Below are 16,995 nucleotides of genomic sequence, written 5' to 3'. Positions count from 1 at the left end.
ATGAAAATAGAGTACCACTAATCTTCACATTCAGTATCACATCATACAAACAACAGTATCACAGGTTTTCCGTTATCATAGCCAACATGTAATTCGACATTACTCATTTTACTGAACACAAACGATTATTTCAATTCTATCATATGAAACTGTAATTTTGCACAATTAAAAAATGTTAAACCCTAATTTTCGCGATTAAAACAATATGAAACCCTAATTTTCACAATTAAACAAGTTGAACCCTAATTTTCACAATCGATCGATATTAAACCTTAATTTTAGCGATTAAAACAAAAAAAAGACATCTTCTAAACAACTACAACTTCAATTGATGATAGTAATTGATTCAATGTGTCGATATTATGAACGAAAAACGTTTAAAATCATTTATAAGTAAGATATTTAGAAATTTACAGCAAGAACGTGAAAGTACACTAAATAACTTGACGATTAGTTCAATTTTTTTGATTTAATCCTATTAAATTCATGTAATTCAACATACATGCAATAATTTCGTACAAAATTAACATGTAAAATCAATTTAACACTACATAAGTTGAAATAAAATCGCAAAAATGAAAGAAAACGAGAAACAAATATACCTCAACGAATTTTGCGCGAATTCTAGTGAGAGTATTCAATCTAATGAATGAATAAATCTAAGATGTTGAAAGACAGTTGAAATCGTGTTTGAATTTTTAGGTTTTCGCAGATTTTCAGTGAGATTTTTGAGAGGATTGTGATATATTTTTGTTTGAAATGTTTTAGATTGATTTTGGATTTTTTAGAGAGAGAAACTATTGACTGATTTTGGGAGTTTTAGGTGGTTTTGTTTGTCAATTTTCCTCGCGATATTGTTTTTATATGGTCTGATATTTCATTTGTTACTCAATCCTCAAATATTTAGGAGTTCTCACCGGATCCCGACTCATATGTGTGTGTGTGTGTGTGTGTGTGTGTGTGTGTGTGTGTGTGTGTGTGTGTGTGTGTGTGTGTGTGTGTGTATAATGTTTTTTATTTGTTTGAAAAGATGAGACATACAAAAAATATACCTGCTTAGGTTTATTTTTTGGTAAAAGAGATATTTTAATAAAAATGCCGATTTTCTCGGAAAAAAATAAAATAAAACTAAAGTTTTATTTTTACAGAATTTTAAAATATTGTCTTTGTTTACATTTTCTTAAAAAAAAAGAATTTAGCACTTTTTTTAAAACGAAATATAAACTAATTGAGTTTTTGTAGTATGAGAAAATGAATTTATCATGAGATTTTGGGTAAGGGCCTTCATTTCAACTTTTGCATAACGTATGGGGCCAAATTGCTACAATCCAAACTTAAGGGGTTTAATCTCACGATTAGCCAAAGTAATGGGGCTCAATTGCCACTTTCACGATTATCTAAGTACCAAACCTTGTTAAGACATACCCAAAACACAACACCCAAGCCACACACTTGCAAGTTGCAACACACAACACAACCAAACATAGCACATTTAAACAGATGACATAAGCTTTTTACTAATCAGAAATATTATACTTTTACCTCCTTCATTTTATTTAATTATTGTAAATTTAAGATAGGCTAGTATTGGTGCCCGGCTTCGCCCGGGCTACCTCTACTTACCATTAAATTTTTTTTTTCATGAAATAAAATTACTTAAAGTTGCATAACCTATAAATTTATCATTAATATATTTTTTATAACATATCCTAAAATTACGATGAAATAAATTTTGAGACAAATTCACTACTCCCGCTATTAATATTTTACTCTTATTAATGAAACAATAGTAATAACATTTCACTACTTGCCCGTAATCATTGTTACTTTCACTATCCCGCCGTAATTATTGTTACTTTCACTATTGCCGCATTAATATTGATTATTTCACTACTCTTGTTGTTTCTACCACTCTCACTATTCTCGTTGATAATATTGTTACTTTTACTATTCAAATGAGTGATTACTATCATATAACTATATCCAATGTTACTACAATTCTTTTCTTTACTGACGAAATTACTTTTACTACTTAGGCATGCAATTTTAAGAGGATTATATATTTATATAAATATATTACATATATGCATGAAATCAAATCGAAAGAATTATGCAATCAATACTATATATTAAATCCAGAAACCAAGGGACTTCAATGTAATTAAAGAAAGTTATACAAATTAATTATACTATATAGTTTTAAATCAATAACACCGTGTGATGGACCCGATTAAGGGATCTCAATGCAAATATTATATAGTTTGGGTTAAAATTAAATTATATAGAAGCTTGGTAACTTTCCTAAACATTGTAAGAAACTATAACATGGTCAATTTCCTTAAAATAAAACAATTAATTAAAATGGTCAATTTCCTTAAAATAAAATAATTAATTAAGATGGTCAATTTCAAGGAGACTAAAAGAAAGAAGATGTTTGGTAATTTTCCTAAATATTTATAGAAGATTAGAATATGGTCAATTTCCTTAAAATAAAATAATTAATTAAAGGAGACTAAAAGAAAGAAGATGTTTGGTAATTTTCCTAAATATTTATAGAAGATTTCCTTAAATTAAAATAATTAATTAGTATAAACATGCACGGTATTAATTATTATCACCATAAAATTATATATTAAATTTAAAATCTATGCAATTTGATTAAACTTTATAGTTTATTAGCTGTATAGAGATGTTAATTATTTAACATAAAAAATATAATATAAGTAGGTTATAAATAATTCAAGTTAGATTCAATAATATATAATATTGTATAATTCTTTTGATTTGATTTTGTGCATATATGTAATATATTTATATAAATAATAATCCTCTTAAAATTGCATGCCTAAGTAGTAAAAGTAATTTCGTCAATAAAGAAAAGAATTGTAATAACATTAGATATAGTTATATGATAGTAATCACTCATTTGAATAGTAAAAGTAACAATATTGTCAATATTAATGCAGCAATAGTGAAAGTAACCATAATTACGGCGGGAGTAGTGAAATTATCAATATTAATGCAGCAGTAGTGACAGTAACAATAATTACGATGGGAGTTGTGAAAGTAACAATGATTACGGGCAAATAGTGAAATGTTATTACTATTGTTTCATTAATAAGAGTAAAATATTAATAACGGGAGTAGTGAATTTGTCTCAAAATTTATTTCATTATAATTTTAGGATATGTCATAGAAAAATATATTAATGATAAATTTATGGGTTATGCAACTTTAATAATTTTATTTAATGAAAAAAAAATTTAATGGTAAGTAGAGGTAGCCCGGGCGAAGCCGGGCACCAATACTAGTATTATATATTATGGAATCTAACTTGAATTATTTATAACCTACCTATTATATTTTTGTATGTTAAATAATTAACATCTCTATACATCTAAAAAATTATAAAGTTTAATAAAATTGCATAGATTTTAAATTTAATATATAATTTTATGATGATAATAATTAATACCATAAGTGTGCATATTTATACTAATTAATTATTTTATTTTAAGGAAATTAACCATCTTCTAGTCTTCTATAAATATTTAGGAAAATGACCAGGCATCTTCTTTCTTTTAGTCTCCTTGAAATTGACCATCTTAATTAATCATGTTTAGAAAAATTAACCAAGCTTCTATATAATCGGGTCCATCACACAACACACATTCCCCTAATTTCTAGATTTAATATATAGTATTGATTGATATATACCCGTCTAAAACCGAAATTTGTTAGCAAGATACACCCGGTTAAATTTTCCACAAAATTTAGCTGACTTAGTCACCTGACTCCCCTCTTTCTCCTCACTTCTCTCTTATTGTTCTTTAGTCTCTTACTCATAGCTTCCTTTACTAAGTTCTATGAGTTGGATCATCCATGCCCTTCAATCATCTCCTTATTTTAGAGTTTACACAATTTTTTCATTCAATTCACTCTTTCTTTTTACACCCCTAATTGCAACTCAAAACGGTATCGTTTCAATCCACCATGTCTAATTTCTCCCAAGTTACTTACTTTCTCCCTCTTTTCCACTGAAGAACAAATTTTTCTGACAAACCCAGGTTTTCTTTTCCCATTTCGTTGCGATTTTAGTTCAATTTCTGGGTTTTATACTCGTTTTTTTATTTGATTTTTCATTGATTTTAATCGTATAAGATTAATTGCTTCTTGGTATTCTTTACTGTTTGATTTTAATCTTAGAATTGAATTTGTAATAGTGTAGAGCTCGATCGATTGTATTTGGGTTTGTGAACAATTGGGTTTTTTTTGGATATTTCAGAAATGGGGAATTAATTAGGGTTTAATGTAATTTTGGTTTCGACCCGAAATTGAAGTAGATATTAGTGTGATATGTGGAATGATAATAGGGTTTGGGTCTAATTAGTTAGGTGGAATTGGGGTTTTTGATTTTTTGGGTGCAACTTCAAGTAGTTGATAATGGCTGATTGGTTTCAGGATGCGATGAATTTAGACTTAAATTTAGGTCCCGGGGCGCCTACAGCTCCGAATGTGGGGCTGGAGACGGAGTCATTGTTGGATGTAGATAGATGGGAACCACCATTAGATCTTAGAGAGACACTTAGGCAAAGGACTAGGCAACGAGGATGGCGAAGGAGGGCTCCTTCTTTGCAATTGGGAGCTGATTCTAATGGTAATGGTGGTGGTCCTGCTGGTGAAGGTGAGGATGGTAATGGTAATGGTAATGGTAATGGTAATGGTAATGGTAATGGTAATGGTAATGGTAATGGTAATGGTAATGGGATGCCCCAAGTTGGAGAGGGTAGTGTTCCTCCCGAGGAAAGGAGTTGCCAAGTTTTGAAAATGTGCGAGAATAATGTGACTTCATTGGAGAGTGATTCATTGGAAGAGAAGGAAGATGTTGACAAGACTAGCACTCGGACAGGTAGTTTCTTCGATTGTAATATATGCTTAGACTCGTCTAGAGAACCCATTGTTACCTGTTGTGGCCATTTGTTTTGTTGGTCTTGCATTTATCGTTGGTTGCATATTCATTCCGATGCAAAGGAATGTCCAGTGTGTAAAGGTGAGGTCACTCTTAAGAATGTTACTCCCATTTATGGACGTGGGACCCACACTCACGAGCCTGGAGAGGATTCGGAAATTAAGATTCCAGCTAGACCCTCAGCCCGTCGAGTCGAGAGCTTGAGGCAGACCATTCAGAGGACAGCATCGTTGTTCCCCATGGAGGAGATGATTAGGCGCCTTGGTGCAAGGTTTGAGCTGACACAGGACTTCTTTCAGCTCCCAATAGCAGAAGGTGATTTGGAACCCAATTCAAGGGGTTCCCTCCTAAGTAGAATAATGACCACCCGAGCCCGAATAAGGGAACAGGCTTCTTTGGGGCCGTCAGGAGATACCATCCTTGATAGAATGATGACCCTTCAAAGGGAACAAACTCCTACTGCAACTCCGGAAAATGTGGTTGATTTGACTCAGGACATGCCTGAGGTAGAGGTAGTGCCTCGAAGGCTCCCGCCTTTGACTTACAGAAGAGGACAGTCAAATAGGAGTGGTTCAAGTGCAACTCCTACTGATCGATTTGTTGAGGCCTTTATCGGGAGGTCTCTTCCAGTGAGAAGCCAAGAGATACAGCCGTCATTGATCGATGATAGGGATTCTTTCTCGAGCATAGCTGCTTCTATACATGGGGAGAGCCAAACTGCTGATACAGCTATTGAGATTGATTCACTGGTGTCACTTTCGACCTCATCCTCTAGAAGAAGGCATGATGCTTCTAGAAGCGCAGATATGGATAGTGGGGACTCACGGGCACTTAGGAGGAGGAGACTCAACTAGACGAAAAGCGATGGTTTCTTCTGATACAAAATTACAACCATCTCTTAAAGTCGACTATGAAGCTGTGAAGTGCGTAGTTCGCTTGTAACCTGATCTTTGTTATCTTTGATTACTTACTAGTTACAACTCTCCATTGATGTGTTTTTTGTTCAATAAATTATTGCAGGGATGTGAGCTGGTGGTTAAGCCTTTTTATGCTGATATTGTTTGTGTTCTGTCATCATCTTGTTTTAAATTAACTTTGAGCTTTCTAGTTGTACTAGTAGCCTAATCGCAGTGCAAGGTATATTTGTCTCTCTTGGGGACAGCATCCTACGTTTCAACTTCAAGTACTCTTTTTAGATTTATACTTTTATAGCCGTAATACGAACATTATTTCTTTGCTCGACCAATTAATTTTATCCATACTTCTCACGTTTCATTATAACATAATTGTCATAATTCATTGTAAAAAATTATATGAAATTGCAGTCATTTTTTTTTTTTAGTGTAAATGCCAAATGGAGTCATAATGGTGATTTTAACTAAAAAATTTGAAATTTTCAGAGGGGGCAAAGTGGTTATACTATAAGGCAACCTCGGAAAAAATCGAAAATTTTAACTAAAAAATTCGAAATTTTCAGCCTCCGGAATAAACACATGATATACGTTGTACATTGACAATTTGACATAGTTTCGCTTCCTTTTGTGCTATGGAGTCGAAATAAACTGCATGCTACAGGCCTTGTCCATAATGCAACAATTCGTTTTGGTGATTCCCCTATGTTGTCGCACAAATTTTTATTTGTGACTGACAAAATCCGTCATAAGCTTCTGACGTGAGTTAAAGAGGCAAAGTAAGAGAGGCAAATGGAAGAGCAAGTGGGAGAGGTCATAAGATTGTGACTGTCAAAAGCAAAAGCGGCGGAGTTATTAAGTATTGAAGTTTTAACATTTTCCAACACCTTCGTTGATCTAACCAGTCGGACAAATTGAAAATATTACAAAAACTCTTTTTTCCCTAAATAGTTTATCTCTAAGACTAACCATTCCCCAAATTAAAAAGCGGAAATTGCAGTAGAATTTTGAAGTGGAAAAAATCCGTAAAAAACTAGTAAAGAGGTAACAGTTTTGCCTCTGCCTCTTACAAATCTGTGTTTTGTTTTTATGTACAAAAGCAAAACCGTTGCGTGAGATAACGACTTTACTTCTCATCCTACTAATATAGTTTTACTCCCAACCTTAATTTGCAAAATGTTTGAGCATTAAAAAATGAAATACTTGGTGGTATACCTTACATGTAGAGGTGGCAATCGAGTCACTCGGGTCGATTACGGGTCGGGTCAAAGCAGGTCGGGTTATATCGGGTTCGGGTTATGTCGGGTCAATGACGGGTTCGGGTCGGTTCGGTTCATGTCGGGTCGGGTCATCAACGGGTGGCAAGGCGGGTCGGGTCATTAGCAAGTCAGTGTCGGGTCAGGTTATCAGCATATATTTTATTTTATATATTTCGTTTTAGATGGTAATTTTATGTTTAAAAAATAGGTAGGTGTATTAATTGTAGTTTTAAGTGAAAATAATTAAGATGAATGTCAATTTGGTGTTATTTAAACCATTATTAAGCTAGTTCATTATCGGGTCATCTATCGGGTTGAGAAAATATCGGGTCACGGGTCGGTTCATGTCGGGTTCGGGGTGGAGAAAATAAGGCTGTTATCGGGTCGGTTCGGTTTCGGTTCACCCAATTTTCGGGTTGTATCGGGTCGGGTTTCGGACGGGGCAGATCGAGTTCCTCGAGTCGGGCCAGCTTTTGTCAGCTCTACTCCGTACATTGTTACAGCAAGTGCATCTGCATGGTCTTGGATACAAGATACCCATAGTATATTTTGGTGGGATCAAAGACAGAGTAAACAAAAAAAAAAAAAAAAACAAGCCATGTGGCTGAGACGAAAAGAGAATCATCGACTCATCAGTCATCACTCATGGTAGTGTATGAGTATAACAAAAACTTACTATCACAATCATCCACATGCCACCGACTCAAACACCTTTCTACCTTGGTAAAGAGAGACTACCAGTACCTCGATCCCAAACTTTACCGATGACAATAATTCTTTAATCTATTTGTATACACAAATTCTCATTTAATTATACTCCCTCCGATCCAGACAGATCTAAACATAAGCAAAAAGTGGTTATTTAAGAAAAGGTGGAAAAGTGAGGGATAAAATAGGAAATATTGATTGGGGCCGCATGAATTTAGGTGGATTAAATAAGTAGCTAGTGTGTGGGTGAGTGGATGATAAAGTCGTAAATAAGTAGTGGATGTAAGGGTAATTTAGTTATTTTTCATGCCAAATATGGTACGTTACCATTGGTGTGGTTCATCCATTTTAGGTAAGTGTTACCATCTGTCTGGATCCTCCAGAGTAGCAAAAGGATTGTCTCATCTATGCAAGTGGGGTGCTATTTGACCCGTTTTATTCTTAAAATGGATAATTACACTGATATGAACTTAAATTGAAAGAGAGGAACTAATATTACACTGATACATCATAATTCATAGCCATATTGAAATAGTGGAAATACTGGTGGTATCCCTCAAATTTATAGCATGCCCATAGGCCGTGAAAATGAAACCCTTAATTAACATCATGCACATAATGTAATGTTAGATGTAACAATTGGTCTCCCTTGTGACGGGTTACCATTTGTGACGGATATTTTGTGAGATAAAATGGTAACAAAATGGGTTAGTAGAGAAAGGGGACCACATGAATAGTGTTGCAGAGAGAGAAAAAAGTGGAGACATCATTGTGAGATAAAATGGTATCCGTCTTTTTACCATGGATGTATGTCATGCCTTTTAATGAGAATTTGTGTAGATGTAAACGCTTTGTATATGACTGACTTTATCCTAGTCTAGCAATTTGATGCACAAACTAGAGATGAAGTAAAGACAATATTGTAAAGTTTGAAGGCGGGTTTTGGATTTTCTGAGGGATTAACCTCTAAATGCGCTGGATCAACATTAACATAACACACAAAAGACGGAGAGATCTTATAAATGTCATAACAAAGTAGGCAAAGTACCAAATAATGAAGACAATTTGGCTTTAGCCAACAAATAATCATAATGTACAATCTACATTCTACAAGCCTTGAGGCTAACAACAAACCCAGTAGTAAAGCTTCGACATTTACTAACACCAACACATATCTTTCTAACTACTCATAAGCCTAACCACATTTACTCAAATAAAACTTGTTGGGCATACAACGCCGGCTTCATAATAATTTATGCATATCATATTCTCATTTACTCCTTTTTTTTTTATCAACCGAGGTGCATAAATTCTTATGATCTGTTGCACACCCTACAACAGTCTTACAGAAGATCGGCTAAAGACTAACATGTATTTCCTTTTTATCTACGTTTCCTCTCTATTTTACCTCATAATTATCAAGTATTGAAAAATAATCACCTGCGGTTTAGGGGAAATTTTCGGTATAATTTAATTACAGTACCTGAATAAATGAAGCCTCTTCATGCTGATGAAAGTGCTTATGTTTTATTCTTTGCTTTCTTGTCCAAGTACTGTTTTCTTAAGAGCTCCGCATAGAGGAGCTCGTTCCAAGAGTCGGGAACCCCAGGAAGGCACCAATGACTGCAGTCTTGGTACCGCAATGGCGATTTTTTCTCCACACTAGAAAGGTGTTGCTTTCGGTAAACGGACGGATGACCGTCTTTTCTGTAGTCCGTCAGTCTCGTGACATTTAGGAAAGAAACTGGGGTTTTCATACCCTTTATTACCGACTCAAACATTTTCATCTTCCATGGATATTTAGTCAAGTAAGTCTCATTCTTGATGGGCTCCGTTTCACTGTCACATTGCCCTCCGGAGTTCCATTGCCCACCCCTGAAAGAAAATAGTCAATCGAACGCATATACATCTTCCAATGAACTCACAAGTCGTAGACTTTATAATACAATAGTTAAGTTCAAACTGACCTGAAATGTGAAGCAGAATAGCCTCGAAACAGAACATGTGTCCTTTGAGGATTGATGTTGGCATCAACCCATCTTGTCCACGTTGTTATGGCTTTTCGAAATGCCTCAGTAACAGCCAATTGTTTATAAACATGGCTACCTTCTTGATAATAGTCTTCCCTGTAAACATTACATAATTAGGCATTTAAGCACTGTAGCCCTATATTAAGTAAAAAGGTAATCGAGAATTAAGATGTTAACCAAACCAAGAGCAAAAAAAGTACCCCTTTGATGTTTTATCATGGGTCCACCAATGCCCGGTATTAAAGATTATGTAATCGGCATTCTTATACTGATCTGCATCTGAAACCATTAAGTCGAGTCGGAGTGTTTCCTGGGTTGTTCCATTCTTGTCTTTCACTTCCCATTGTTGAACTAGGAAAGGCGCTACGAAGAACTCTACTGTACAATTATAATCCTACTCAAACACAAAAATAATCACATTAAACATTAAAATTATAAGAATTTTTCTATGTTATCGTCCAATTTTTCAAAATTTTAGCATGTACCCTTCGTTTTGTAAATTGCCTAATATACACTTAAACTCAAAGTCCTTAAATTAACAAAAATACTATAACTTGGAGTATTTTAACTGTCAAAGTGTCAAGTGTTGTCACCAAAGATGTTTGTTGCTGCTGATACGCTGCTTATGTCAATGCCTCGACAAACAATTATAAAAGAGGCAAGATAAATTACTAGAAGTATTCATTGTGCTAAGGCACATTAGTTGATTTTAAAAAAACGGAGGGTAAATAATTTAAATAGGTAAACACACGGATATAGCATAAAAAAACTCATTGAGAAATAATAGTGCCCATGATAGTAAAATACACAAGTTGAACAAAAGAATAACAAAAGCTTACTTTAAATACAAAAGAGTAGGAAGCTTCAGTGCGGAAATGGTGCCGACCAAAGGCTTCGAAGACTTTCTTCTTGTTTTTAACAGAGCTCTTAAGTATGCAAACTAAAGACTCCCACATATTCCTATTTAATGAATCACCGACGAAAACAAGGCGCTTCCCCTTGAGTAATTTCAACATGTTCCCACCATTTAGCCTACAATTCAGGAACACCGGCAATGTTTCAAAGCTCAAATTCAATCAAAATGCAACATCAACAATATTGTCCCGATCACAGTTCCTTACGGACTCCCAAAACTTCAAAGACTCCCGTAAATTACAGGCCCAAGGATCAGATGTTTATTGTCTTACCCGTCTATTGCCAACACAAAGTGGTCATTTCTAAAGTGACTTAACATGAAAATTAAGTCCGAAAATGTGCATCAAAATTGCATGGTTTGATATAAAATGACATTTCAAGATAGAAATAAGTACGACCAATTTAGTGAATCATTATACTCCGTTTATTTCTACTTTAGTCTAAAACCTAAGAATAGCAAGCCATCAAACAAAATTCAATCTAAGAAAAAAGCACTAAATTGTTGGATTAAACTAAACGCTAAAATCAAGGAAAATGGCATAATAATAATAATAATAATAATAATTCAACAAAAAAGAAGCATAAATCTTAGCAACGTCTATATTTTCCGCAAATCAATACACCAGAAATTGGTGCACTATGCTAAAAACAAGATCAATATTTCAACAAAACTAACACTTCAATTAAGAAATAAACTGAAATTCAAATCTAAATTTTAATGAAACGTAAACATCTAGTTGAACGGGAAAAAGTACTCGGTAATACTAATAATTAAGACAATTACCGTGGCAATGAGCAACCTTTAGGCTTCCACTTAAGCTTGTAATAATCATTATCAGGTCTACCGTTAAGAACACAATTAAATTGTTCATCAACTAATTTGCATGATCCTGGTTTATATAGTGGATAAGATTCATCTCTTATCCATCCTCCATCATACAAATCACAACCCACTAATTCTTCAATCTCATTGCCTTGCTTTTTTACTCTACTCTCTGAAACGGTGTCGTTTGAACGGCTCATCCCTTGATTTTTCGACAATGATGCCGCCAAATCAGACGAATTCACTTCCGACCCAATTCCTTTTTTCGTCAAATCCGTCGAAATTTGAGGTTTAATTGTACTATTCTCACTTCCCTGGTTTCCTGAATTTGGAGCAATTTGAGGCAGAATCTCACTAACACTTTGATTCTTTGTTAATTGCGAAATTTGAGGCGAAACTTCACTACCATTATTTCCCAAAACATCACTAACATTTTGACTTTGATTCGATGGCGGAATTTGGGGCAAAACTTCACTACCATTATTTCTTGATTTTGAAGTAATTTGAGGCAAAACTTCACCAGTAGTCTGATTGTTTATTAACGGCGAAATTTGAGACGAAACTTCACTATCCTTATCAATTTGATGAATAATAGACTGATTTCCTGAAAGTTGAGAACTTTGATTTGACTGCAATGGAGAAATTTGAGGCAAAACATCACTAATACTGTCATTCATTTGCTTTTTTGGTTGAATAACCATATTATTTTCTAAAATTTGAGGAATTTCAGGAGTAAAACTCGAATTTTGATTGTTATTATGCTCAAAGTTTGCAACTTTATCCGGAGAAAGTTGGGAATTATTCAAGTTTTGTGATAGAGGTGGTTGAAATGTTGCATTATTTTGAGATCTAAAAGGATTAATTTGAGATCTATCAGGTAAATCAGTAGGAGAAGTTGAATTAACAGTGAAAATATTGACAAACCAAGGAGAAGAAGATGTTGATGAAGAAGAAGGGGAAAAAGCAAGGAAAACAGTAAAAAGAATAAAAATAAGAACAACAGCATAAATAAAAGAAGTGCTTTTTGTAGTTTTGAAGAAAGAAAAATGGGTTTTTAAGTCTGAGATAATGTTGTTATTGTTGTTGTTGTTAGTGATTAATTGGTACTTAGTTACTTCTGCCATGAATGAATGTTTGTTTGGTGAAATTGGTGAGTTTCAAGTGTATTGTTGAAGAAGAAGAAGAAGAAGAAGAAGAAGAAGAAGAATGGAGAACGAGAGTGCGGAAAGAGAGAGTTGAAGGGAGGATTTTGTGGAGGACAAAGACTGGTCACGGATGTCAAACACCACAAAATTTAGTGCGGTTTCCAATATTTGGTAACTCTGTCATGAGACGAATCTGCTCCTTTTCCTATCACAAATTTTCATTGAAGGCCTGATATATCCGTCACTCTTGAGTGACGGATACCATTTTACCTCATAAGGTACTCACTTTTTCTCTCTCTACAACACTATTTATGTGGTCCCCTTTCTCCACTAACCCATTATGTTACCATTTATTCTTACCTACATGACCTATTTTAAGATTAAGACGAATATTTTGTACGAATATTTGTTAGTTCCTGCCATAACATATTTAAAATAATCTTACATTAAGATATTCATAATCATTAATACTTTGTATTTGTTTGCATTATTAAATTGATTCCAAGCATTGTTTTAATTTAGGGACGGATTTCATAAATTGTAATGCGAAAATATAAAATTAACAATAATTATCATAAATTGTAATGCGAAATCAACTTGATATTTAGGTATATGTGACATGATAACGGACCTATATTAAGTGTACCTTACATCCTCTTACAGAATAATTTTGTAAAACTATGCAACACAATTAATTGTGTTATTTTTAAATGATTTTTTTTTTTTGGTAAGTTAGATGTTGTCATAAATGTAATTAACTAATAATGGTTATTGTGATTTAATTGAAAAGTGCAAAATAAGCAATTAGTAGATTATACAACCAGTTGTATGCAGTTGTATGGTGTATAATCCGAGCTGTGTACTAAAGTTTTCGAGCTTTGTTAAAAAGAATCTGAGCTATGCTTTAAAGTTTTTGAACTCACACACTTAAACATAAAAAAAATAACTTTTACAAAACTCAATAAAATTGCACATAAGCTCGGATTAATGTATATGGTTGTACAATGCTTATTATACAACTGGTTGTATAGTAATATTTGTGCAAAATAAGGTAAGAAATAGGAATGAGGTGGTATTTTTTAGAGGACTTATTTGAATATCATCGGTAGTACAGTCTATTAATTGTATGGATACACAAATATTACTGTATCTCCAATGTATAATAAGTATTGTGCAACTACTATATATACATTTATTCGAGCTTAGGTGTTATTTTTCTGAGCTTTTTAATTATTTTATTTTTTTATGCTGAAATGTGTTAATTCAGAAATTTTTTAATACAAATGGGTGAAGCATAACCATCTCAAAGGACAGACCTGGATGCAGTACAAGCCTAGTACTAACACAAGTTGAGTGTGGAGGAGAATTTGTAGAGTAAAACAGGATCTGGCTGCTGCTTACACAAATGGGGCCTGGGATATACAGAGGGCAGGATTCTCGACTGCTCGTTGTTATGAATGGCTCCTGGGTGCTCGTCCTAAGACTAACTGGGGTAGTGTGGTATGGAATGAATGGGTGGTCCCAAAGCACCAAATTCATGGGCTGGCTTCTTGCACATGGAGTTTTCAGAACCAAAGATAAGTTGATCAGGTATGGATTGGACATTGATGATCGTTGCTACTTATGTGGACAGCACTCAAGACTTGGAACATATGTTCTTTAGGTGTGATTACGCCTCAGGATCGTTCGGTATGCAGCAGAAAACTGGCCTATATTTATCAGTTGACAATGTGATTGAATGGTGTATACAAGCTGCTGGAACTAAGATGTAGAAAGGGGTACAGGCAGGTCTGGTTTTGGGAGCTGCCTATCATGTGTGGCACCATAGAAATAAGTGCAGGGCTGATGGTGTTCTACTAAGGCCTGAGAAGGTTGCAGCACACATTGTTGATGACATGAGAATGAGAGTTCGAGGAAGGGACTATAAGAAGCTAACTTCCTTAGAACTAGAATGGCTTAAGAAAATTGGAATTATGTAATCTGGTTTTAGTTGCTTTGTACCCATGACATCTATTTTTTGATACATATATATATATATACATCTCACATTTCACGAAAAAAAAAAATTAATATAACTCAGATTCTTTAAAACAAAACTCGAAAACTTTTATATAGAACTCGAATTCTAAACCAACATTTGTAATACAACTGATGGTATAGTCTATTAACTAGTTTAGACCTCGTGCAATAAATGCACGGTATACATAGTTTTTTTTTTTTTTAAATAAATTACTTAATTATATATTAGTGGTATCTCATTAATTCATTTTTTTCGTCACTGTATCTTGATTTGAAAAAATTAATTGTAACTGACAACTAATCAAAAAAATTGAGTGATTTGCTAAAATGTATTTTAAACATTTTTTTTTATAACACAAACCTAATGATTTCAATTTTTAAATTCTCTTAATTTTTTTGTATCAAAATTCAAAAGTAATAATAGCGATTTACATATATGTTTTATACGTAGTACGGGTTAAGGCCCTGTTCTTTTAGACTGAAATTGTCTGAACTGAACCGAACTTAATTGAGTTGAACTGAACTGAATTGAACTTAATAGAGCTGAACTGAACTGAACTGAACTGAACTGAACTGGTCTAAACTAAACTGAAATAAAAATAAAAGATAATAATAAGAATAATAGGAATAATAAGAATAAATATTATAAAATTATTATTATTATTATTAATATATTAATATAATGTAATAATAATGTAATAATATATATAAAAAAATAGTAATATAATAATAAATATAGTAATAATAATAATAATAATAATAATAATAATATATTAGCAATATAAATGATAACATTATTAATAATAATATAATATAAAATAATACAATATATTAACTATAATAACTAAAAAATAAATACGATAAGTATAATATAATATAAATATTATAAATAATTTTAACAATTAATATAAATAATAATAATATATGTAATAATAATAATAATAATAATAATAATATTAATAATATTAATCAAAATGAATATATTAATAATATTAATCAAAATGAATATATTAATAAATAATAAATATAATATAACAATAATAATAATAAAAGCAAAAACAATAATAATTATAATAATATAATAATAATTATAATAATTATAATAATAATAATAATATTATTAATAAATATTAATACTTTATACTACTAATATTGTGATTAATCATAATAATATAACAATAAATAAATATATTAAATATAAATAAAATAATAAAAATAATAAAATAATAGTAATATAATAAATATAAAAAAAATATTAATATAATAATAAAAATATTGAATATATTAATATAATATTAATAATAATAATAACAGTAAGAATATAAAATAAGAATAGTATTATTAATGTTGAAATGAATTGAACTGAACCGAACTGATCTGAACTGAACTGAACTGAATGGAGCTGAACTGAACTGAACTTAATAAAGTTGAACTAAAATGAACTGAACTGAACTTCTTATAACTGAAATTAAGTCCAAAAGAACAGGCCTAAGTCATTCTCAAATAATAGCATCAATGACAGAATTAGCAATTTATAATCTTATATAAATTTTAATTATATTTTAATTAAAAGATTTTAGTTTAGACTTGTGAAAATAATTTGATGAAAAGATTGATTTTAATGAAAATATAATAAGTTAATGAAATATAATATACGGAGTAATTATTAGTTTACTTATTTAGTAAATTATAATTAGCTTCCTTATTTAAAAAGATTCTTTTTGGAGGGAAAATTATGAAATTTCTCATTCATTTAGTAGATAGAGAGAATTGAGATGGATAAGAATAGAAGAAATTTCATATATTTCTCATTTTGTCAATATTTATTTAACAATTTTTCTAATGTGAGACTTAAAATACACGATAACAAGCTATTTAGAGAAAGATTATTAAGATTATATCATCAGACATTATAATTAATATAAACTACTCCTTATCAATCAATCAATCAATCAATCAATACTATATATTAACTAGTTTCGTGGCCTGTGAATTTCACGGGATATTTTGTTTTTAGTGTGATGTTTTTAGTGTTTCTAGTAATTGAGACTTTATAAAATATCAAATCACATAGTAAGATTACCTCATGACTAATTCATGATAGATCGTGTACTAAAAATACGGGCATTGACATGTTAACATAAAGATCAAAGTCGATAAACTAAAGAGTGCTATTTTTTCAAAGGTAAAATGATGAAAAAAATCAACAAATACCA

The 16,995-nt window shown here is 32.1% G+C and overlaps 2 protein-coding genes across 2 annotated transcripts; one reads left to right on the top strand and one right to left on the bottom strand.

The window, feature by feature from the left end:
• Positions 1-3,751: 3,751 nt before the first annotated feature.
• LOC141657442 (uncharacterized) lies at positions 3,752-6,024 on the top strand. Its single transcript, XM_074464690.1, has one exon. The coding sequence runs from the start codon at positions 4,444-4,446 to the stop codon at positions 5,821-5,823; it is 1,380 nt and encodes a 459-aa protein (XP_074320791.1). The 5' UTR covers positions 3,752-4,443; the 3' UTR covers positions 5,824-6,024.
• A 2,815-nt stretch (positions 6,025-8,839) lies between these two features.
• On the bottom strand, positions 8,840-12,944 carry LOC141657443 (protein trichome birefringence-like 1). Its single transcript, XM_074464691.1, has 5 exons — positions 11,577-12,944; positions 10,717-10,909; positions 10,078-10,271; positions 9,815-9,973; positions 8,840-9,722 (listed from the first exon to the last, which is right to left on the bottom strand). Exons 1-5 carry the CDS (start codon positions 12,737-12,739, stop codon positions 9,368-9,370), a joined length of 2,064 nt encoding a protein of 687 aa, XP_074320792.1. The 5' UTR covers positions 12,740-12,944; the 3' UTR covers positions 8,840-9,367.
• Between the last annotated feature and the right edge of the window lie 4,051 nt (positions 12,945-16,995).

This window comes from Silene latifolia, chromosome 5 (assembly GCF_048544455.1).
Source record: "Silene latifolia isolate original U9 population chromosome 5, ASM4854445v1, whole genome shotgun sequence".
Taxonomy (NCBI): domain Eukaryota; kingdom Viridiplantae; phylum Streptophyta; class Magnoliopsida; order Caryophyllales; family Caryophyllaceae; genus Silene; species Silene latifolia.
This window is presented reverse-complemented; position numbering and strand designations above follow the sequence as displayed.

Coding starts and splice junctions, on each gene's coding strand:
- LOC141657442 (XM_074464690.1), top strand. CDS start 4,444: ATGGCTGATTGGTTTCAGGATGCGATGAATTTAGACTTAAATTTAGGT.
- LOC141657443 (XM_074464691.1), bottom strand. CDS start 12,739: ATGGCAGAAGTAACTAAGTACCAATTAATCACTAACAACAACAACAAT. Junction 10,910..11,576: donor AAAGGTTGCTCATTGCCACG/GTAATTGTCTTA, acceptor CCTGAATTGTAG/GCTAAATGGTGGGAACATGT. Junction 9,974..10,077: donor CATGATAAAACATCAAAGGG/GTACTTTTTTTG, acceptor TAATGTTTACAG/GGAAGACTATTATCAAGAAG.